This window comes from Palaemon carinicauda, chromosome 1 (assembly GCF_036898095.1).
Source record: "Palaemon carinicauda isolate YSFRI2023 chromosome 1, ASM3689809v2, whole genome shotgun sequence".
In the NCBI taxonomy this organism is placed as follows: domain Eukaryota; kingdom Metazoa; phylum Arthropoda; class Malacostraca; order Decapoda; family Palaemonidae; genus Palaemon; species Palaemon carinicauda.
Genome location: NC_090725.1, coordinates 66,792,317 through 66,815,120, shown reverse-complemented (window position 1 = coordinate 66,815,120; position 22,804 = coordinate 66,792,317). Strand labels below are relative to the sequence as shown.

General features: G+C 45.4%; 1 protein-coding gene across 1 annotated transcript in view; it reads left to right on the top strand.

The window, feature by feature from the left end:
- The first annotated feature begins 201 nt into the window (after positions 1 to 201).
- The window catches only part of Cse1 (chromosome segregation 1), a 59,361-nt gene continuing 36,758 nt past the window's right edge, over positions 202 to 22,804 (top strand). Inside the window, exons 1-2 of the mRNA XM_068381624.1 lie at positions 202 to 346; positions 20,057 to 20,148. Of these exons, the coding sequence (XP_068237725.1) occupies positions 20,064 to 20,148 (85 nt within the window). The 5' untranslated portion in view covers positions 202 to 346; positions 20,057 to 20,063. The remainder of the gene's footprint in view (positions 347 to 20,056; positions 20,149 to 22,804) is intronic.

Sequence of the window (22,804 nt, the reverse complement as noted above, 5' to 3'; positions counted from 1 at the left end):
GATAGTAAGTAAATTGGGTGGGGTTGATCAAGGCTCAATGGTCACTTGCGGGTCGCAATAATTTTGATTCAGGATTTTGATAGAAATTGCGAACTTTTAATTGTTTCTTTACACAATGAAACTTAGAGGCTATGGTAAACAGAATATATTTACAAATGACAAAAGTTAATATAGAAAGAGAAAATAATACATTTAAGCTATGCGGTTATTTTTACAGAGAACTGAACTTTTCTCTGATTGGTCAAATGACAAACAGACGACCAATGAGAGAAAACGTCCGTTCTCCATCGACAGGGTTTTAAAAACCTGTGGTGAGGTCTCGATGCTTCAGTAAACAAAAGGCCAGGTAAGACCTGAAACTGTTTAAACATAAATTTCACCATGTCATTACATCATTTTACTTCACTCGCATGTTTCACTGACTGTTTTCAATACCGTCAGTAAAAAATATCATGTTTTTCCGGGAAAACTTCGCCAGATCGAAGTTGTCACGCCGCCACCCCTCTATGACGGGGATTCGGAATTTCCTGTTCCGACCACCCCCAAGGCAAACTTGTTGATTAAATGTTATAAACCTGAAAATCGTCACTTTTTTCCCTGATTGAATACATTTTGTTGAATGCAAATAAAATCCATAGATCGATAGCGAGTATAGGCCGAGTAATTTCAGTTGTCACGCCGTGTGGTCGTAAGTTTTGAATCCAAGGGCATTCGAAGTCCACTGTTCTACGTATATTATGAAAATTTGACGTTAGTTAATTAAAATATTAGTTTGTCTGTCTACCCTATTCGACAGAATCCGCATAAACGTAGTTTTTGTACGTTATACCACTCGAAATATAAGGTAGCTTTGTCCCGTTGAAATAGGCGGTCTTAGCTTGTTACCAATAATTACCCATAGACTTGTCATTGCATTATATATTGTAAAAAGATACTTTAATGTATTACGACCTTTATGTACACGAACCGTATTTTTTTTCCAACTAATTTTTTCCAATTTTATGTATTTCATTTTAAACAGTGGTTCATAAAGCTGTCTTTGTGTTGTCATTGCTAACTGCTAAATGACTTGCTATTCTGCAAATTTTTCCTAATTTACCTACTTGAGAAATAAGATTTGGCCCCAAAAGCTAGCAGTATTATTGGCTTCTATCAAGGTAATGATTTTTGTTTTTAGTGTTGGGTTAGGGTCGAGTGGTCACACGGAGCATAACCCCCCCCCCCCCCCCCCAGTAAGTAAGGACACAACTCTCTAGGTCAGGTTAGCGCTAAGTCAGATTAGGTGGGTGTCCCTTAAGCTAGTATATATCATCTTGATTTTCTTACAGCCTAACAGTATGGCGGGCACATGCCATTGTTAATGAAAACTATATTGAAACTTGCATGTTTAATGGCACTGACATAGGCATAGATGGTTATTATAAGTTTGGGAGTATTTATTATGATGGCCATGCTCCATAATTCCCTTATTTTCAACCCTGTCGATAAGAATACAAAAGTCGAAAGGTGGGTTGGCTTTAGGTAAGTAGGTAAGGACAAGACTTGTAGGTTAGGTTAGGTGGGGAAGTTTAAGGTAGGTGGTGGTCTGTGTACATGTTCCTGTCCGTCTGTATACCAAGGCTCCTATAATATTATTTTGAGAATTGTCAATTTCTGTTAGCATACTTATGGATATAAATTGTTCTAAGCCCAGGCAAACATGTCCATAATACCCCATTTTCCGTTGATCACTACTAACGTATCACATATTTATATATGTACTTTCCTGCTCATTATTGTTGATACAAACAACTAGTGTATTTGTTTTCCTCAGTCCCTGTTGGTATGTATAACAATTATGTGGGTAAATATATGATAGAACTTAAATTTAAAGCCAAACCGGCAGTTAATATAAGAAATGAACAAGTGCTAACCATTTTAGCAAATTTTTTTTCTCCTATAAGGCTGATGGGTGTATGGGCATAAATACTTACATGTTAATCAACTAAAATGTGAACACCTCTGCATTAGCCTGTTATTTAGTTTTAGGAATCTGATTGATAATTACTGTATTGCATATTCGTTGTTCACTGTCGCTTGTTGGAGCTTATCTGTTTTTGTTTGATCTAATCATTATGTGGTATTTTGAACTAATTAAAAAATTTCAATTGTTTTTGCATAAGTTCACAGAGGTTTTACATCAGCCATTTTTCTCCCTCCCTCTATCCCTTAACTGTTCCATCATGGCTGTAGTTATAAGAGGACTTTCTGAAAACACATTCAGTCTATTTTGATGATTTATAATTTAATGTATTTTGGTAATTGATTATATATTTAACCCCTCTGATCTATATAATCACCAAGTCATGTGGCTGGACACAGAAGTTCCTGGTACACCTCACTCTGAAAAAGTGCAACCAGCCCCACCCTTACTGTGTTAAAGGATAACAGGGTGCGCTTCTTCAGAGCGAGGTGTGCCAGTTACTCCTGTCCAACTATACCTCTTAACAGATCAATACGAGCCTATTAATGAATGAATGAGTGATTTGAAGTTCTCGGGCATCCTGACATCGAAGGTCATTGACGCCAATATCGTTTATTATAAATAAAGTTTTAAAAGAATATTCAATTAAAACCAGAAAAGCAACTGTTATAAAAGTTAGACGAGCCTGTCGAGAATGTTTAATTGTGATGAGAGAGAGCCACAGTTGAGCAAAGATCAGTTGAAGGAAGTGACTTCAATTAGCCTATAGGTAGTTATGATATGATACTATAATTTCATGCTAAATACATGAACCGTATGTTTTTCCAACTAGTTATCACAAGTATTTTACGCATTTCTAACCTTTATAATTGGTATAGACCAGTCATTTTTTATATTCCCGACCAAAATCTTGGGTTTCCCTCTGGGATCGTCATAGTGTTTCTATGGAATGATTGGAGAACTCATAAACAATTGGTTTTCTCCAATAATCACAATAAAAAATACATAAAGCGCAAAATATCCAGTCAGAAAAATATATGGTTCATGGATATGGCTAGAATTTGAAGTACGGTATCACATAATTACCAATGTGGGTATAACTTTATCCCTTCCGCTGTTCATTTAGCGAGACTTGAACTTTGGAGATAAGAAATTATGATATTTTCTTGTGCTGGTATCATGAGACAGAAATTACCTTGATTTAATTATCTTGGAAACACTATCTGCACATTGGTGGCTTACAGTACTTAAAATACTAAATAATGCACATATTCCTTTAGTTATACTTTCATAATAAAAAGGCAAACTAGGTAGCTAACTTGTCTGATCAATGTCACATTGTTAAATTCAAGTGCTATTTGAATTGATAAAGAGCCTACTTAACACGTAACTGTATGCCAGTTACGTTTTTGTAATTCTGACAACTGCTTTTCTGTCACCGGCAGCTCGGCTATGGTGATAGTAACCATGCTTGATAAGTTGCAGACTTTTCTGCCCTTCCATTCTAAAAGCATAAAATGTTTTATAAAGAGACCTATACTGTGCTGTTTATAGTTCTCGGAGTACATTTACACAGACCACACAAGGGTAGTTGCTGTTCCCTTGATTACTGGGCTGGGGTAACTTATGGTGCCATGAGCCAGAAATCAGAGAAACTGTGCAATTGCTCCTTGTGTAAACAAATTTTAAGAATTGTATAAAAGCATCTTTGTTCTTACTCAAATGCAAACCCTCGTCATTTATAAGGGTTTCCTTCTAAATTGTTTGGCTACGACCAGAAAGAAAGAATTTTCAGGATATTAGTACCATTCTGTGGTTATCAGCTGTTCATCCACGCAGCGGACAAGTGCTGGAGCCTCATCAAGGCTACCCAATTTTTTCTTGGTCGTGCTAGAGAACGGACTTACTGTACGCTGTGATCACTCTCCATGCTGTGTTGTGCCTAACCTTTTAGCCTTTCCTTCCTTGTGTACTTATGATTAGGATTGGTGCTCAAGGTAGTTTGTGTACAGTACTTGCCCAGGCCTTGAAGGTCACCTTTGTGGTACCCTCCTGATTTGGGTCGAGGTAGATCCTCATCATTTGTCTGAGTTGTAGCTGTAAGCAGTTCTGATTCTTTAATCTGTAATCTTTGCAGATATTGGCTGCTCTCAGTGGGAGAAGTATGGTGCTTGTCGCAAGAAGGATAAGAGAGATCGTTCTCCTTCCATTTCTTCCTCTCTTGAGAGCAACAAACGGAATCCTTTTTGTGCGACACATTGTGATTCTTCTTTATTGGAGTTTCTCGAGGCTCCGGTAATCGAAGATGGTGGTCGTGCTCGTTGATTTTATTGTATTATTGTCTGTTATGGAACATAGTGAGCCTGATTTGACCATTAGTGATCCAGATCCTTTGGCAGCAGCTTGGTTCTGTACATCTATCATGTGATAGATTACAGGTATCTTTAATCCTGACTACATTATGTAAGTGGGAACAGGTCTCCATCTCACCCAGCGAGTGTGCTGAGCAGAAATTAATGCCTTTTCCTTTTCTAATATTTTAGAGCAAGGGGATTTCTCTACTTTACAGATTTTCCCATTAGAGCATTAAAGGTTTCTTCTCGTACGGCTCTGAAGACCCCGAGACATGTGACTAAGGTTAAAGGTGTTTCTGAATGGGAAAGTGCAAAGATTAGTTGTTCCCATACTAATAAACCTTTGTTATTTATGTGGATATTCTTTCGGCGAAGCTGAAAGGTAGCCATTAGACTAAAAGTGCAAGGTGGCAACTCTGCGTAACCGCTTGAGTGGGTAGGCCAGGCGTGGCTGGGTGGTACCCAGTTGCCTATATATACTTTCAAGGCTGTCATTGGACTTTTTTATTGTTCTTTTTCTTTTCAGATGTGCTTGCTCTCTTCCGATCACCTTCATGCGAACCTGTCCTAGGCGCGAGAGTGCCACGTGGGTTACCTTTATGTCATCGCTGGATACCGACCTGCACTCCCTGTGTCCATCGTGCAGAGGCCATCATTACAAGCAGGGTTCACCCTGTGCAGAATTTAGGGAGTAGCCTGCTACCAATGGGAGAAATTTGGACGGCACAGGAAGAAGGCGGCTAAGCAGGATCTCTCTCCCTCAAGGGGAGAGGAAAGCGCATTACTTCTTCTCGCAGACCCAAATCTCTTTCTGAAGCTCTTCCTTGTTCGCGCTCTTACGTGGGAGGTTCGAGCAGTAGCGCAGACAGTCTAACTCCTTGGCAATCTCGGGCTAGGGGGGTGGTTAGTTGCTTACCCTAGAGGAGCAACTTTACCTCCAGCCTGGGAACCATTTTCTCTTGCAGATGTTTAACAGGTGTGGCCGTCTTTAGGGGTTTCTGCACCCCCTACGAAGGAAGAGCTTGTTCGTCTCCTTCAGCGTGGTGCCAGGAAGGACGCTTCTCTAGAGCCCGGAATATCTCTTGTTTAGGAGGTCTGCGAGGTTCATCTTTCGTCCTCTCCTGGACCTTCCACGCGTAGGCAAGGCGATCGCGCACGTTCACCTCTCCAACGGCCTCCTGTTGGTGACGATTCCACGCGCCATCTTAGAACATCGTCATCCATTAACCTTCAGCCTTTTGTTTCTCCCCACAAACAGGGTTAGTGCAGCTGTAGGTGATGATCTTCTAGTGACCATCGCCCCTTCCAGCGGCGCGCAGGGACGAGCTTCTCCATCTCTTCGTACTTCGGGACACTTCTCATCGTCGTTTTCGATGATCTGAAGATCATCAGGGTCGTTGGCCATCACAATCCAAACGCTCATCTAGAAGGCTCTCTCGCTCTAAAGCTTCACGCTCACTGGAAAGATGATCTCAAGCTCTCCTCGGAGGCGTTCCTATTTACAAGAAGTCTCGCGATCGCGTCACGCACGATCACGAGCATCAAAGTCTAGACCAAGGTCCAGACTCTCTCGTTCTAGATCTTGGCGATCTAAATCATGAGGGCGACGTTCACGCTCGCAAGAGCACCATTCATAATAGCGAGGCCAATGCTCACATTTGCAAGCTAGGCACTCATGACGTTCTCGCTGTTCATGATCAAGGTCTATACGTTCCTCGTCTAGAGCAGGGGTAAGCGTTCACACAGTCCATCAGCGCGTCAGCCCTCAGTCCGCCTGTCTCCCAAAAGACCTCTGACCGACCCTGATCATGAGGCAGACAGTTCCTTAGACAGGCGTCCAGCTAAGCCTCCAGTGCCCTTTACCACCTGGGGGGACTTTAGCAAAGCGTTCACCTACACAACGCTGGACATCGCATCCTGTGGTGACGCGTTCACCAACGTTCAAGGCCCACTCTGCCGACATCGTCTGGCGTAGGTATTCCTCCATAGCAGCAGGAATGCCCTAGGCTTCCTTCTACCAGTTTGGCTCCTAATGTTCCTGTTGCGAGCACTTCTGCTCGCGAACCGCGCCAATTGATGAGCGAAAGTCGCGATTTTGTATGCAAATCGCCGATTTCCGCAAGCAATTCGTGAGCAGAGGTTTCGTAACCGCGAGCAAATATGGTACCAAGCCCTGCTCCGCCTCCGTCTTCTACCAACTCTAGCGGCAGGCCTATACCCTTCCCAGAAGGGTTTAAGGAGCCTCCAAATAAGTTCGCTAATGTTCCTATTAGTTCGGACCTTCCTCCTCGTCCACCAAAGAAGCGTTTCCTGCTGCCTCAATGGATCTCCCCTACGTAGGAGCAGGCTCCCTCTAGGATCCCCCATAGGAGTCGTTCTTCTCCTAGAATGACAAGGGAAACCCCAGACCTACCAAAGGATACTGAACTCCCTGCGTGGGTCAGCACCTTCCTCTCTACCCTGCAGAAGTCCTTGGGTATGGCTCCTCCACCGCCATAGCCTTCGTCTGCTCCAGTCGAAGCTACTCCTAAAATTCCCCTAAGAGTCTTCTTCGAGTTCGTCTCATAGGAGTGTTGACCCTAGAAGGAGACCATTGTCAGACATGGCACGAGGATCTACTCTATCTCGATCCTGTGCCATAGTGCCTCCTTCTTGTGATTCCTACATGTCCGACTCTCCCTTTTAATACGGTGAAAGCAAGGGAGGTCATAACAAAGAAGCAGAAGAGGATGAGAGGCCTAACTCCACCTCGCGTCGATCTCCTCCACCCTGGAGGAATTAGGAACATGGGCTCTCCCAAGGAGATTTCTCTTCACCCCTTCAACCCTCAAGAGATTGAGGTATTGCCTCCAGACCAGCGTCCCGTTTCCTTGCCTCCACTGGAGAAAGAGCCTATGGCTGCTCCTTTTAACACTCAAGAGGAACACCTTCCTATGCGAGTAGAATCTAAGGACACTAAAACAAAGCCTTAGAATGCTGCAGCAAGGGAGTCTCGGTTGGCAGAGGCATAGAGAAGGTTCCCTATGGCGGGTCCCTTGATAGATCCTGTAGACCACCCTGACCTACCCCAAGCTCTGGACTTGAGCCTGGAGGTAGATGAGCCCTATGACTCTGACAATAACAATCTCCCAAAAGCCGCAGTCTGAACTTTCGCTTTGAACAAGAGAGACCTGAGTCAGAACATACCTTTTGGCAGGTCTTCTCTTGCATTACGGCCATCATTGGGCTGCCAACTCCTGGTATCTCAACTCAGGAGACTAAATAGATGGTTCTCGATGAGATCTTTGAGACCCAGAAGCCCCCTTTAACCAGTGCAGCCTTGCCCTGGTCTATAGGCCTGATGGCCGCTAAAAGGAAGGCTATTGCTTAGCTAACCAGAACTTCCAGTTCCTTGAGGGCAGGTTCCTCCTCCCGGTCTTTGCCACTTCCCTTTCTTTTACAAAGGGAGTACTATGATATCGAAGGGGAACCTCATTCCACCATATCCCTTGACCCTTCGATAGAGTCATTGACGAAGGGTTCTCCGGCTCAAGCCCTCTTCTCTTTGAGGGCCTCCCTCTCGGCACTTGAGCTTCTCAACATAGAGAGGGGCGCGAAGTATGCCATGCAGGCTGCTTCCTGGTTTGATCTGTGGTTGGGATCCTTGGGCATCATGGTGCGCTCCCACGATCTTTCTAAGGAGTCATCTAGAAACTCTGAAGTCTTTCCTGGTGTCGGGCACCCGAACTCTGAGTTCTTATCGCACCACGCTGTCAACTTGTGGGCGAATGGAATTCTCAAGAGAAGGGTCACTGTCATTGGGAAAGTCCATAAACAGGAGCTGAAGGTAGAAGTCTCCCGTTTTAAGAATTCCACCCTTGAGAGTTCTTCTCTATTCATTCCAGAGGAGATTTAGAGGGCTGCTGAAGGATGGAGAGAATCGTCGAACTATTCTCTCCTTCATAGGGCCATGACATCAAGGTCCTATGGAACACCTTCCCAGTCTTCATGCAGTCAGCAGGCTGCCTCTTCTCATCCCTCAATTTCTAGGTCCTCGGGACCTCCTAAGTTGTCTAAGTGGCCCTTTCAGTTCAAAGGCCAGAAAGTGAACAAGACCTTCAGAGGTACGAAGGGAGCTAAGGATAGTGGCCAAGGTGGTCACTCCTGCTAGGGATGGCATTCCTCTTCACCTCCACCTGTGCGAGGATGCCTGCAGCGCCTCTGGCAGAGGTGGCAACTTCACGGAGCCTATCCTTGGACGATCGAAGTGATCTCTCCCTCCCCTGACTCGGGATCCAGTACATTTAAGCTTCTATGCGAAGGGATCTGCAAAGGATCTGACCCTCAGGGCCAGAAGTCCAGACCATGCTGTAGAAGGGCACTCTCCAAGAGGTTGTGAATGGGTCTCCAGGCATTTACAGTCAAATTTAACTAGTGAAAAAGGCGACTGGAGGCTGGAGACCAGTCATCGATCTCTCCTCTCTGAACAAATTTGTTCAACAGACAGTTCAGAATGGAGACGACAGACAGATATTCAGGACATTCGACCAAAGGACTTCATGTGCACACTGGATCTCAAGGACGCAGACTTCCACATTCCAGTCCATCCATCTTCCAGGAAGTATCTCAGGTTCATACACGAGGACAAAATATGCTAGTTCAAGGTTCTATGCTTCGGTCTCGCGACAGCACCTCAGGTCTTTACCAGAGTATTCACCCTGGTGTCACCTTGGGCTCACAGGAATGGCATTCGTCTCCTCAGGTATCTGGACGGCTGGCTGATTCCAGCAGACTCAGAGACAACTCATCTTCGTCACCAAGGCATGCTTCTCGAGTTTAGTCAGGCTCCTTCACAGAGACTGTATACCTCTGTAAGATAATAGACACCATCCAACAGAGAGTCTTCCCATCAGACGGGAAGTTCTACCGGCCTCTCGTTGGTTGAGTCTGTTAGGTCACCTAACCTCTCTCCTCCGTCGGGTTCCAAACTGCCATCTCAGGATAAGATCCCTGCAGTGGCAGCTAAAGTCTGTGTGAAACCAACACTCAGATTCACCGGACACTGGAGTTCCAGTTACTTGAGAACAAGTAACGGACCTACTTTGGTGGGTGACGGACAAAAACCTCCGCAAAGGTCAGGAGCTTCTCGTTCCTACTCCAGGTTTGATGCTCTTTACAGATGCATCACACGATCTCCGGCCTCTGGTCAGAATCAGAAAGGTACCAGCACATAAATTTCCTAGAAATGAGAGTAGCATATCTAGCTCTCCATCAGTTCCAACAGTTGCTGGCAGGTCACTGTGGTGTTGATGAGCAACAACACCATGGTAGTGGCGTACATAAACAAACAAGGTGGTACCTTTTCGCAGCCTCTATGCCATCCTGCATCAAAGATCCTCAGATGGACAGAAGAACATTCGGTGTCCCTATAGGCTCGTTTCATTCCAAGCAAGAGAAATGTGCTTGCGGACAATCTGAACAGAGCGACTCGGATAGTAGGCTCCGAATGGTCTTTGAATCCTCTTATAGCTAACGCAGTCCTGACTTCGTTGGGTTCCCCGACTGTAGACCTGTTTGCAACATCTCTGACCAGCAAGCTTCCGCTGTATAGTACTGTTCTCCAGTCCCGGATCCTCAGGCTCTAAGGCAGGATGCATTTCAACACCGGTGGGACAACATCGACACGTACGCTTTTCCCCCATTGTGTCTGATGAGAGGACTACTCAACAAGGCCAGAGCATCCAAAGACCTAATGATGACCCTTGTAGCTCCGCTATAGCATCATGCAGAATGGTTCCCGGACCTTCTGCAATTTCTAGTAGATCTACCATTACAGCTCCCTCCACGATCAGTTCTACTCAAACAACCACACGTAAACATCTTCCACAGAACTGTGCAGTCGTTTTGACTTCACGCCTAGAGACTATCCAGCGTCTCCTCTGACAGAAGGGCTTTTCACGACGAGTTGCGAAGAAAATGTCCAGACACTTGCGTAAGTCCTCTGCCTCTGTGTACCAGGCAAAATGGACAGTCTTCTGTGGTTGGTGTCATGGAAGGAATATCTCTCCTCTTGATGCCTCTATCCCCTAAATAGCGGAGTTTCTTGTATACCTTCAGGAGGAAAATCTCCTTTCAGACTCGGCAGTGAAAGGCTATCACTCAGCCTTGAGCCTTGCCTTTAAGCAGTAAGGAGTAGATCTTTCCTCTTCTTTGGAGCTTTCTCTATTCGTACGGAGTTATGAGATCACTTGCCCTCAGTCAGAGATCAGGCATCCTCCTTGGAACGTAGTTCGTGTCTTGAGTTCCTTAAAAGGGCCTCCCTACGAACAATTACACCATGCAACGAACCGAAACCTCACTTTGAAGATGGCGTTCCTTCTCGCTTTAGTCTCAGTAAAGAGAGAGTTTGAACTTTATGACATCACCCATTCAAGGGGATGGAGGGAAGTGGCACTTGGCTTCGTCCCCGAGTTCATTGCTAAAACTCAAAATCAGGAGGTACCGGACCCTAGATTCGGGCCTTTTCGGATTGCCAGTCTCCGTTTTGTAACCAGTGACCCTGATCAATTGTTACTGTGCCCAGTGATGAGTTTGAGATATTATCTTAAAAATGCACTGCAACAACACGGCTAACTAACATCTCTATTTGTTAGCTCCGGTAGAGTAAAGAGGAGAATCACTAATAACACCATTTCATCCTGGATCCACCAGGTGGTTGAAAGGGCTTTGGCTCCTGATCTTCCTCCGGCTCGACGACCTAGAGTCCATGATGACAGGGCCATCAATAGGTCCCTGACATTCAAAGGCAACTTTTCCGTGTTGCAAGTATTAAAAGTGGGCGTATAAAAAAGACAAAATACATTCACAGCCCACTGTTTGAAAGACATGACCTACAGGAAACTTGATACTTTTACTATCGGTCATGTGGTGGCTGCTCAATAAGTTTTTAAGAATACCTCGGTCTCCTTGTTGGACAAGTAGCTGTTGGTTGAGGGCATTGGTTACCCGGGTCAAGACTTGGATGAATGAGAGTATGTCTGGCTTTCCTTTCTTCATCGTCCTCTCCCTTGGGTTATAGAATCATGGGTCCCTCTGCAAACTGGCTTCAAGCTCTGCAGGTAATTATCGCTTCTCTAGTGTAGTCTAGTACAGTATGTCATGAATTTATTTACTGTCCACATCCCATTGTTTCCCACAAGGTTAGCAATGGGAAACATCTTTACTAATTCCTATATAATCTCTGAATGTGTTCATATAAGACATATATAACTCATTACAATGATTTGAACAGGCCGCTATTATACCCACTTTGTATTTTTAGCAAGGTGTCAAAGTTTTTCAATGGACCACAGTCATATGCTATACAGTACTAGGTCAAACCAGGTTAATGTCCATGCCAGATTTTAGGACTTCCGCCCACCTAAGAGTGTGATTCACCCAAGTAAATAACGAAAGGTTTGTTAGTATGGGAACAAATGACAAATTTGGAATGATTTGTATTATTCCCTAACTAATACAAATTTGTAGTTATTTTTATAAACTGGCCCGCCATCACCTGTCCCCCAGAAGACATGCCTGCAATCAGAAGTGACGTACCTCATAGCTGTGAGACTTTATATAGAGATGGCTGGGTATCACCCAGCCATCCCCGGCCTACCCGTTCAAGCGGTTAGGCAGGGTTGCCACCTTGCACTTTTAGTCTACAGTGAACCCTCCTTTATCGCGGTAGATAGGTTCCAGACGCGGCTGCGATAGGTGAAAATCCGCGAAGTAGTGACACCATATTTACCTATTTATTCAACATGTATATTCAGACTTTTAAAACCTTCCCTTGTACGTAGTACTGTTAACAAACTACCCTTTAATGTACAGAACACTTAATGCATGTACTACAGTACCCTAAACTAAAACAGGCACAAATATTAAAGGCAATTTTATATCATGCGTTTCCTAAACACGCAAAAAAGCACGTTAAAAAATGGCAACCAATGTTTTGTTTACATTTATCTCTGATCATAATGAAGAAACAAACTGGAGGTAGAGCTTTGCTTATTACCCAGACATATTTCCCATACTATTCCCTTAGAACTACATCACATCTTCCTACTTTAGATATATATATATATATATATATATATATATATATATATATATATATATATATATATATATATATATATATATATATATATATATACATATTTATATGTATACACATATACATACCTACACATATACATATATACATAAATACATGCATACATATATATGTATATATGTTACTGTATATATATGGGTTATGGAAAAAATCCGCGAAGTGGTGAATCCGCGATGGTCGAACCGCGAAGTAGCGAGGGTTCACTGTAATGGCTACCCTCCAGCTTCACTGAAAGAATATCCACATAAATAACTACAGGTTTGTATTAGAAAAAAAATTAAAATTATCTCCGAATTTGTCATCTTTATCTTTAGTATATTTCTCTGTTCAATTGCATAATCATGATAATACAAGCAGACTGACCAACATTACCTTGTTTTACACAAAAGTGTACTCTAACCGTGTTAGGTGTTAAGCTGTATGACTCTTACTTAGGCATTAAGGTCAAAAGGTCCATAATTTATCTGAAAATGCCAGGACAACTGTTCAAAAGACCCATTTCTTAACTGAAAATGGCAGGATTGAGCCGTTCTTGAGCCTGATTTTTGTTTCGATTGTATTCAATGGTACAAAAAGAGTGATGTTTCTTTTATGTACACAAAAGTGTATATGAATCCCATTTTTCAATATTAATCTTACCCGATGATCATGTAGCTGTCAACTCCGTTGCCCGACAGAAATCTAAGGTCGGGATACGCCAGCGATCGCTATACAGGTGGGGGTGTACACAACAGCGCCATCTGTGAGCAGGTACTCAAGTACTTCTTGTCAACAAGAACTCAATTTTTCCTCTGTCGTGCCACCGGCAAGACCTACTTGGATACGCTGTTGATTCTGGAGTTGTTTTTCACGATTTTGGTGATGTATTCACTCTAGATTTTAGCCTTCGCTATTCAGGAAGCTTTGTCATTAGCTTAGCAAGCTTTTGGAATTATTTTGGATTAATTGTTAACGAACTTTGCTAGATTTTGGAATCCCCCCTTGACTATTTCTACAATTCAAGATGTCTGACCAGTCTCAAGTCCCTAAGTACAGGCAGTGTAGTGTTAGGGCTTGTACTAGGCGTCTTCCGAAGGCCTCCATAGATCCTCACACCGTTTGTTCCAATTGTAGGGGTAAATCCTGTCAATTGGAAGATCGATGTGAGGAATGCGTTGGGCTTTCGGAATTAGATTTTAACGAATTCCTTAAAAATGCACGTAGGCTAGAGAAGGATAGAATCAGGAGGAGTTCTTCTCTCTCTGTGGATTTTTCCTCTCCCCATGCCCCTCAACCTTTTCCTTCCCCTGTAGTGGTGACTCCCGACCCTGCTACTAGTGCTCAGCCATCCATGGCGGATATGATGCGTGCCATTCAGGCTCTCGGTGACAAAGTGGAGTCATTGGCTAATGACCGTAATCAGCTTTTGGCAGATGTCAAAGAGCTGAAAGCGAAAAGTGCAGTGGGAAGTGTTAGTGCAAGTGAAGTGAAAAGTGTCAGTGTCAGTGTTGCGCATGAGGGTACATCTGTTCGTGCCAGTCGTCCTCCCAGTCCGGGACCTCTTGCAAGCTCCCAAGCCCAGGGGAGAAGCAATGTCGAAGGACCAAAGGGTTCGGCAGGCCTTGATCAGCGTACGGATGTACCCTCAGTGGTTGCGGACGTTTCTCTCAGAGATCGTCCCATCCACATACAGACGAATGAGCCCTATCATCCCTCGTCTGTGGAAGAAGTTTCAAGGAGGAAACGATGGACCAAGGTCTCACGACCGCTCAAGCGTAAGGTCCCTTCCGAGCGAGTCCAACGGCCCAGGTGTAGCCACTGGGTCAGTTCGGACTCGCCGCAGTCTTCCGAAGACTGCACACTTCCCAAGAGAGGTAGAGTGGTTCCACAACAGGCTTCTGCTCCGTCTGTTGCTGCTCCAACCACTGTAGACCCTAAGTGGTCTATGCTGCAGACTATGCAGTCTCAGCTTGCTGCGTTCATGCAAGAGTATCATGCTGAGAAGGTTGATACTTCCCCTGTTAGCCTACAACCTGCCGCGGTTGTGCGCTCAGCAGATACTGCGGCTGCCTGCTCCCACACTCCACCTGTGAGAGCTCCACCACCGATGCGCAGTCCACCCTGCCAGACGCATGTTCTTGCTGCACCATCCGTTGACATGCGTGAGCTACCGCATCAGCAGTGGGAAGGTGCTGTAGAGCTGCCGGGTTCTGACACTATGCGGCATGCTCCGCAACCCATGCGGCATGCTCCGCATCCCATACGGCATGCTCCGCAACCCACGGCAGTCCCTCCCACGCACCAGCACTCTGCTTTTGTTGTTGCCAGCTCGCAGACTGACCAGCAGCGGCATGATGTTGAATCCGCAGCAGCTACGCATGCACCCGTGCTGCCGGATTCAGCCGTTCAGCTTTCTGCTCCGCCTTTGCCACTTCCTACTCAGCTTTCGGATGATGGAGTATCGGATGACGAAGATGCACATTTGGATGAACCGCACTCAGACTTAGAAGGGCCCAAGTCTACGCCTCCCTCCTTAGACTTTCGTAAAGTCCTTGCCTTGTTCAGGGACTTGTATCCAGAACAGTTTGTGTCTGCAACCCCTCGCTCTCCTCCCTCCGAGTTTGCTCTGGGCATGCAGTCTGCTGCTCCTGCCTTCACCAAGCTTGTCCTCGCACGCTCATCCAAGAGAGCTTTGAGGGTTATGGGAGAGTGGTTGCAGTCCAAGAAGCAACTGGGAAAGACTGCTTTCATCTTTCCGCCTACCAAGCTTGCTTCCAAATCTAGCGTCTGGTATGCCACGGGAGAGCAACCCGGCTTGGGGGTTCCTGCCTCTGCCCAGGGCGACTTTTCAAGTCTGGTTGACTCTCCCCGCAGGCTGGCTATGAGACGATCGAAGATTTGCTGGTCCTTTTCTGACATGGATCATCTGTTGAAGGGAGTCTTTCGTGCTTTTGAGATCTTCAACTTCCTCGATTGGTGTTTGGGGGCGTTAAGCAGAAAGACTTCCCCTTCGGATAAGGACTCTGCCATGCTGATCATGTCTTGCATGGACAAAGCCATTCGGGATGGGTCTGGTGAACTTGCGGCTTCGTACACGTCGGGAGTGCTTAAGAAGAGAGAACATCTTTGCTCTTTCTTGTCGTCTGGTATCACTCCTTGCCAGAAGTCGGAGTTGTTGTTTGCTCCTCTCTCCAAGTGTCTGTTTCCGGAGGAGCTGATCAAGGGGATGGCTGCCTCACTGATCCAGAAGGATACCCATGATCTGATGGCATCTTCCGCACGTAAGGCTAAAGCTTTACCTTCCGTGCCTAGACCTTTCCGTCCTGCAGCAGTAGACACACCAGCTACTAGGTTCATCCCGCCCTTTCGTGGCAGAACCTCCAGCAGAGGAGGTACCCGTGCCGACAGTCACCGTGGCAAATCCAAGAAGGGTTCCAAGTCCGCAAAAGGCAGGATCTGACTGCCTTCCTCTCCAGACAGCAGTGGGAGCCAGACTCAAGTTCTTCTGGCGAGCTTGGGAGAGCAGAGGTGCAGACGCTCAGTCTGTGAAGTGGCTAAAGGAGGGGTACAGAATTCCGTTCTGCCGCAGTCCCCCTCTAGCTACATCTCCCATCAACCTCTCTCCCAACTACAAGGAGAAGGACAAGAGGCTAGCGTTGCAACAAGAGGTGTCGCTCTTGCTACAAAAGGGAGCGGTAGTCATAGTCCGGGACCATCAATCCCCGGGCTTCTACAACCGTCTCTTCCTGGTAGCGAAGAAGACAGGAGGTTGGAGACCGGTGCTGGACGTCAGTGCTCTCAATGCTTTTGTCACCAAGCAGACGTTCACGATGGAGACGACGAAGTCGGTCCTAGCAGCGGTCAGGAAGGAGGACTGGATGGTCTCGTTAGACCTGAGAGACGCGTACTTTCACGTCCCCATCCATCCAGACTCCCAACCTTTCCTAAGGTTCGTCTTTGGAAAGGTTGTGTACCAATTCCAAGCCCTGTGCTTTGGCCTAAGCACGGCACCTCTTGTGTTTACCAAACTGATGAGGAATATTACCAAATTCCTTCACTTGGCAGACATCAGAGCCTCCCTCTATTTGGACGACTGGCTTTTAAGAGCTCCGTCAAGTCGTCGCTGTCTGGAGAATCTCAGATGGACTATGGATCTGACCAAGGAATTGGGCCTCCTGGTCAATATAGAGAAGTCCCAACTCGTCCCATCCCAGACCATTGTCTATCTAGGTATGGAGATTCAGAGTCGAGCTTTTCGGGCTTTTCCGTCGGCCCCAAGGATCAATCAAGCCCTAGAATGCATCCAGAGCATGCTGAGAAGGAACCGATGTTCAGTCAGGCAGTGGATGAGTCTAACAGGGACACTTTCATCGCTGGCCCAGTTCATCGAGTTAGGGAGACTCCACCTCCGCCCCCTTCAGTATCATCTAGCTGCTCACTGGAGAAAGGACATGACGCTAGAGGCGGTCTCAGTGCCTGTTTCCGAAGAGATGAGGTCTACACTGACGTGGTGGAAGAACAGCATTCTTCTCAAGGAAGGTCTACCATTGGCTGTTCAGACCCCCGACCACCGTCTCTTCTCGGACGCATCGGACACGGGCTGGGGTGCGACACTGGACGGACAGGAATGCTCGGGCACGTGGAATCAGGAGCAAAGGACACTTCACATCAACTGCAAGGAGCTTTTGGCAGTTCATCTGACCTTGATAAACTTCAAGTCCCTCCAGCTAAGCAAGGTGGTGGAGGTGAACTCCGACAACACCACAGCCTTGGCTTACATCTCCAAGCAAGGAGGGACTCATTCGAGGAAGTTGTTCGAGATCGCAAGGGACCTCCTCATTTGGTCAAAAGATCGAAAGCTTTCGCTGGTAACAAGGTTCATTCAGGGCGACATGAATGTCATGGCAGATCGCCTCAGCCGGAAGGGTCAGGTCATCCCCACAGAGTGGACCCTTCACAAGAATGTTTGCAGCAGACTATGGGCCCTGTGGGGTCAGCCCACCATAGATCTATTTGCTACCTCGATGACCAAGAGGCTCCCGATGTATTGTTCTCCGATTCCAGACCCAGCAGAAGTTCACGTGGATGCCTTTCTGCTGGATTGGTCCCATCTAGACCTGTATGTGTTCCCTCCGTTCAAGATTGTCAACAGGGTACTTCAGAAGTTCGCTTCCCACGAAGGGACACGGTTGACGTTGGTTGCTCCCCTCTGGCCTGCAAGAGAATGGTTCACCGAGGTACTGCAATGGCTAGTGGACGTTCCCAGGACTCTTCCTCTAAGAGTGGACCTTCTGCGTCAGCCTCACGTAAAGAAGGTACACCCAAGCCTCCACGCTCTTCGTCTGACTGCCTTCAGACTATCGAAAGACTCTCAAGAGCTAGAGGCTTTTCGAAGGAGGCAGCCAGAGCGATTGCCAGAGCAAGGAGGACATCCACTCTCAGAGTCTATCAGTCAAAATGGGAAGTCTTCCGAAGCTGGTGCAAGGCGAATGCAGTTTCCTCAACCAGTACCTCTGTAACACAGATAGCTGACTTTCTGTTACATCTCAGGAATGTAAGATCCCTCTCAGCTCCTACGATCAAGGGTTACAGGAGTATGTTGGCAGCGGTCTTCCGCCACAGAGGCTTGGATCTTTCCACCAACAAAGATCTACAGGACCTTCTTAGGTCTTTTGAGACCTCAAAGGAACGTCGGTTGTCCACTCCAGGCTGGAACCTAGACGTGGTTTTAAGGTTCCTGATGTCATCAAGATTCGAACCGCTTCAATCAGCCTCTTTTAAGGATCTCACATTAAAGACTCTTTTCCTCGTTTGCTTGGCAACAGCTAAAAGAGTCAGTGAGATCCACGCCTTCAGCAGGAACATAGGTTTTACATCTGAAACGGCTACATGTTCCTTGCAGCTCGGTTTTTTGGCTAAAAACGAGCTTCCTTCCCGTCCTTGGCCCAAGTCGTTCGAGATCCCAAGCCTGTCCAACTTGGTGGGGAACGAACTAGAGAGAGTACTTTGCCCAGTAAGAGCTTTTAAGTACTATTTAAGACGGACAAAGCCATTACGAGGACAATCAGAAGCTTTATGGTGTTCTATCAAGAAGCCTGCTCTACCGATGTCTAAGAACGCAGTTTCTTACTACATCAGGCTTCTGATTAGAGAGGCACATTCTCATCTGAAGGAAGAAGACCTTGCTTTGCTGAAGGTAAGGACGCATGAAGTAAGAGCTGTCGCTACTTCAGTGGCCTTCAAACAGAACCGTTCTCTGCAGAGTGTTATGGATGCAACCTATTGGAGAAGCAAGTCAGTGTTCGCATCATTCTATCTCAAAGATGTCCAGTCTCTTTACGAGAACTGCTACACCCTGGGACCATTCGTAGCAGCGAGTGCAGTAGTAGGTGAGGGCTCAGCCACTACATTCCCATAATCCCATAACCTTTTTTTTTAATCTTTCTCTTGAAATACTTTTTATTGTTGTTTTTTGGGTTGTACGGAAGGCTAAGAAGCCTTCCGCATCCTGGTTGATTTGGCGGGTGGTCAAATTCTTTCTTGAGAAGCGCCTAGGTTAGAGGTTGTGATGAGGTCCTTTAGTATGGGTTGCAGCCCTTCATACTTCAGCACCTAGGAGTCGTTCAGCATCCTAAGAGGACCGCTAGGCTCAGTAAGGAAGACGTACTTAAAAAAGGCAGAGTAATGGTTCAAGTCGACTTCCTTACCAGGTACTTATTTATTTTATGTTTGTTATTTTGAATAACTGCTAAAATGAAATACGGGATACTTAGCTTCTAATGTTAACATGTATGCTGGTCTCCACCCACCACCCTGGGTGTGAATCAGCTACATGATCATCGGGTAAGATTAATATTGAAAAATTTTATTTTCATTAGTAAAATAAATTTTTGAATATACTTACCCGATGATCATGAATTTAAGGACCCGCCCTTCCTCCCCATAGAGAACCAGTGGACCGAGGAGAAAATTGAGTTCTTGTTGACAAGAAGTACTTGAGTACCTGCTCACAGATGGCGCTGTTGTGTACACCCCCACCTGTATAGCGATCGCTGGCGTATCCCGACCTTAGATTTCTGTCGGGCAACGGAGTTGACAGCTACATGATCATTGGGTAAGTATATTCAAAAATTTATTTTACTAATGAAAATAACATTTTTGCCTCACAAGAGGCCTTCTTAAATGGTAATGCTAGAGAATTTTTTTCTTGAGTTTTATGTATGGTCTCGCCAACATGTACAGTAGTTTTATCATAGGATAGGTTTCCCACTTGTACGCTACAGTGTAATTGAATATGTAACTCAAGAAATGGGGTTTTTCTGTTACTTTACTAATACAGGTATCTATGGAAAACAGTCATCAGATCTTTTGTAAGCAATGCAGTAATGAAATTAAACTCGAGCTAGCTCCTGGTCTAACACAATGTTACCAGCATCCAAAAAATTCTTTGTTTCTGGTACTAACCTAATGATTTAGGAGTAAATGCTTATAAATGACTTGGGTTCATACAGTATACTGTATACTGTTCTAGTAGCTAGAAAAAAAATACAAATTGTTTTAAAAATTTGTACTTTTGAGTTGATCAGTCCTTTGAATGAAAAATTATCTTATTTGTTCTTTCAGAGCAGACATGGAGGTCACAGAAGACAATTTGAAGAGGCTAACTGAGGTTCTCACACATACCCTTTCTCCAGAAGTTAACCAACGGAGAACTGGTAAGTTTGATTTTATCTTTTTCTGGTGTATTTTTCTTATGTATTAAGTTTTTTTTTTTTTTTTTTTTTTTGATGCTCATTAACACAGTACAGTGATTAAGGCACAGTGTGCTTTTGATATGTGAGAGCAAGAACTGAATCATTTCATTTTTTTAGCTGTGTCGTTTATGAAACCCAACTTTGGTTGCAATGTTTTCTTATATCTTTCTTTATGTTTTTAATTGTGATTGTTCTGCATGATTTGTATTGTTTTTTTTTTTTCTTTATTTTAGAAACCTGTATATACATTATATGCAAATTACACCCATACAGTCTTCTGGTTGTATAATAATTCGTCACCCTATGCTACTAATTGGTTCCAGTAGATGCTACTGTACATTGAAAATCTTCCCCCCCCCTCAAAAGTGATGTACAGTGTATGTTCTTTATACAGTAACAACACGATAGAAGACAAAGTATTTACCACTTGCTAGTGTTTTATGAAAATCAGAAAGAATATTGAAATGTTTGTTCCTACACGAATGCAACCCCTTTTGCTCTTAACTATGGATGAATTGTTCTGGCGTAGCTGGAAACAAGCAATAAACTTTCTACACAAAGTATACTGCTAGTTGGTGGGCATAATTGGGATTAGACCAGCCACCCAGCTCAAACAATCACCAAGTGTATAAGGTCACTTTTTGTTTTTAGCTAATAATAAAACTTGCTGTAAATAAACGTCTTGTCAGGCGAGGGGGTTGGTAGGCGACGGAAGAATAGGTTTGGAAAGGATTTGTACCTCGTGGTTTCCCCGACCACAAAGAATTCTTGACTTATTTCTCTAGGGCCTCTTTCCCTCTCCTTAATTCCTGCTTGTTCCATCTTCTTCGGAGATTAAACGACCCCTTGATAACCCTCAATTTCATAGGGCCTGGGTGCTTCCCCTAGCGAAGAGGTGGCCCCCACAACCGCAGGGAAGTCTCTTTTGTTGATGCTTGCATCAACTCTTGTCTTCCTTTGGGCTTTTGGGTTACCCCGCTAAGCAACGATTCTTGGAGCCGTTAATTCGTGGGACACTGCAGAAGCACACATCTGCTCATTCCAACTCCTCAGAGCACGACGATTAGGGGGTACGGAGACTATTCATAGTTCCTGCCCCTCGCCGTCATGTCTGTAGGACACATGAGGCCTTGCATTTTGTGAGGCCAGGTGCTTCGGGTCCTGCGTCTCGGTTTTCTTCTTACAGGGAAGAGCCTGTTTTTCCCTCTATTCGCCAGCGAACGAAGAAAAACATCCTTGTCATACGACCCTGCATCTCCTCTTGTAGGGGCGTACAGTATATAGCAAACATGTCAACCTCCTGTGGGAGGGCTGACGAGTGATCATTCTAGATCTTAACGTTGCTCAGGCAAGCGGTCAAGTAGGCCCTAGGTTAGCGAGTGTGTCTTGTGCAGTGTTGCATATCCAACCACCGAGCATTAGCAAGGTTGACGGGCGAGCTCCTCTTTCTTAAGAATTCCTGTCTCACACATCTTCGGCAGCACTTGCACACCTGACGCTTCTTTGGTAGCGCGAGCACCTTCCCGGGTGAGAGATACTTCATGAAGTAGCTCGCACACGATCACCTGTTCATTTTAGCGCATGCGTACTCTGTTGGTCCTGCTACTTGGGTAGCGCTCCCACGAGCACTTGTTAGGAAGCGCTCACCCGTGTATCCTACCTCGAAAGTTCATACACGCTCGCCTTTATGCAGACCAGGTCTAGCTAACAAACACAAATGCTCACCTGACTGTCTCCGTACCAGCCCCCTTCCACCTGTAGTACCGGAACGGGTACCCCTTATATCCCACTTGAGATGTCAGAGTCCCCTGGGACAACTAGCGACCCTTGGTGTAGGTGGTCTGTCACCTGGCAAGTTCCCATTTTGATAACCTTTTACCATCCTCAACAGCTGTCCTCCAGCTATCAGCGATACTTGTATTCTAAGATTACCAAGACAGTACTTGACCCTGAATGTGGGAGATTGGGCATTGTACTAATTAATTCCCACAAGAAGAGAAGAGGACACCGGCAATCATCGCCTCGCCCAGATGGAACACTGCATCGAAGGATTATCGTTAGTGGACAACTATCGACTTTCACTGGAAGTTTGTTCTGACCGAACCTTCCACTCCTTCGGAGTTGGCAGACAGTTCCTCTGTACCTCAAAGTTTCGTAACTGATGGAGAACAAAAGGAGTTAATATTACTCCTTGCAGCCTTTTCACACCAACCCCAAGAGAAGAAGGAAACAAAGTCCCTTCCCAAGATAGAGGCCTCGAGACTCAAGGTCTCAAGTCCTTGGAAGGGCATTCTGGGTTGGGTACCAGTCAAAGTGAGACAGGAGGAGCACAGTCTCTCTCCCAGGCCTCAACCCCCTGCTAGTGACATTCCTGATGACCTTAACCCACCTTGAGCTCCTATGGGTGCGGTTTCATTTGTGCTTGACCAAATGTATGGTAGTTCTGTGCAGTCAAATGATTTGCCAATGCCAGCCAGTCTAAGATCTTTCCTTTGGAGCAGGAGACAGATTGAGTCTTTAAACAGGTGTTAGTCTGCACAAGGAAAATTAATTTCTTGGGAGATCTTGCCTGTGTAGTCCCTGAGGGAAATAATACAGTCCTGGACCACCTCTATGA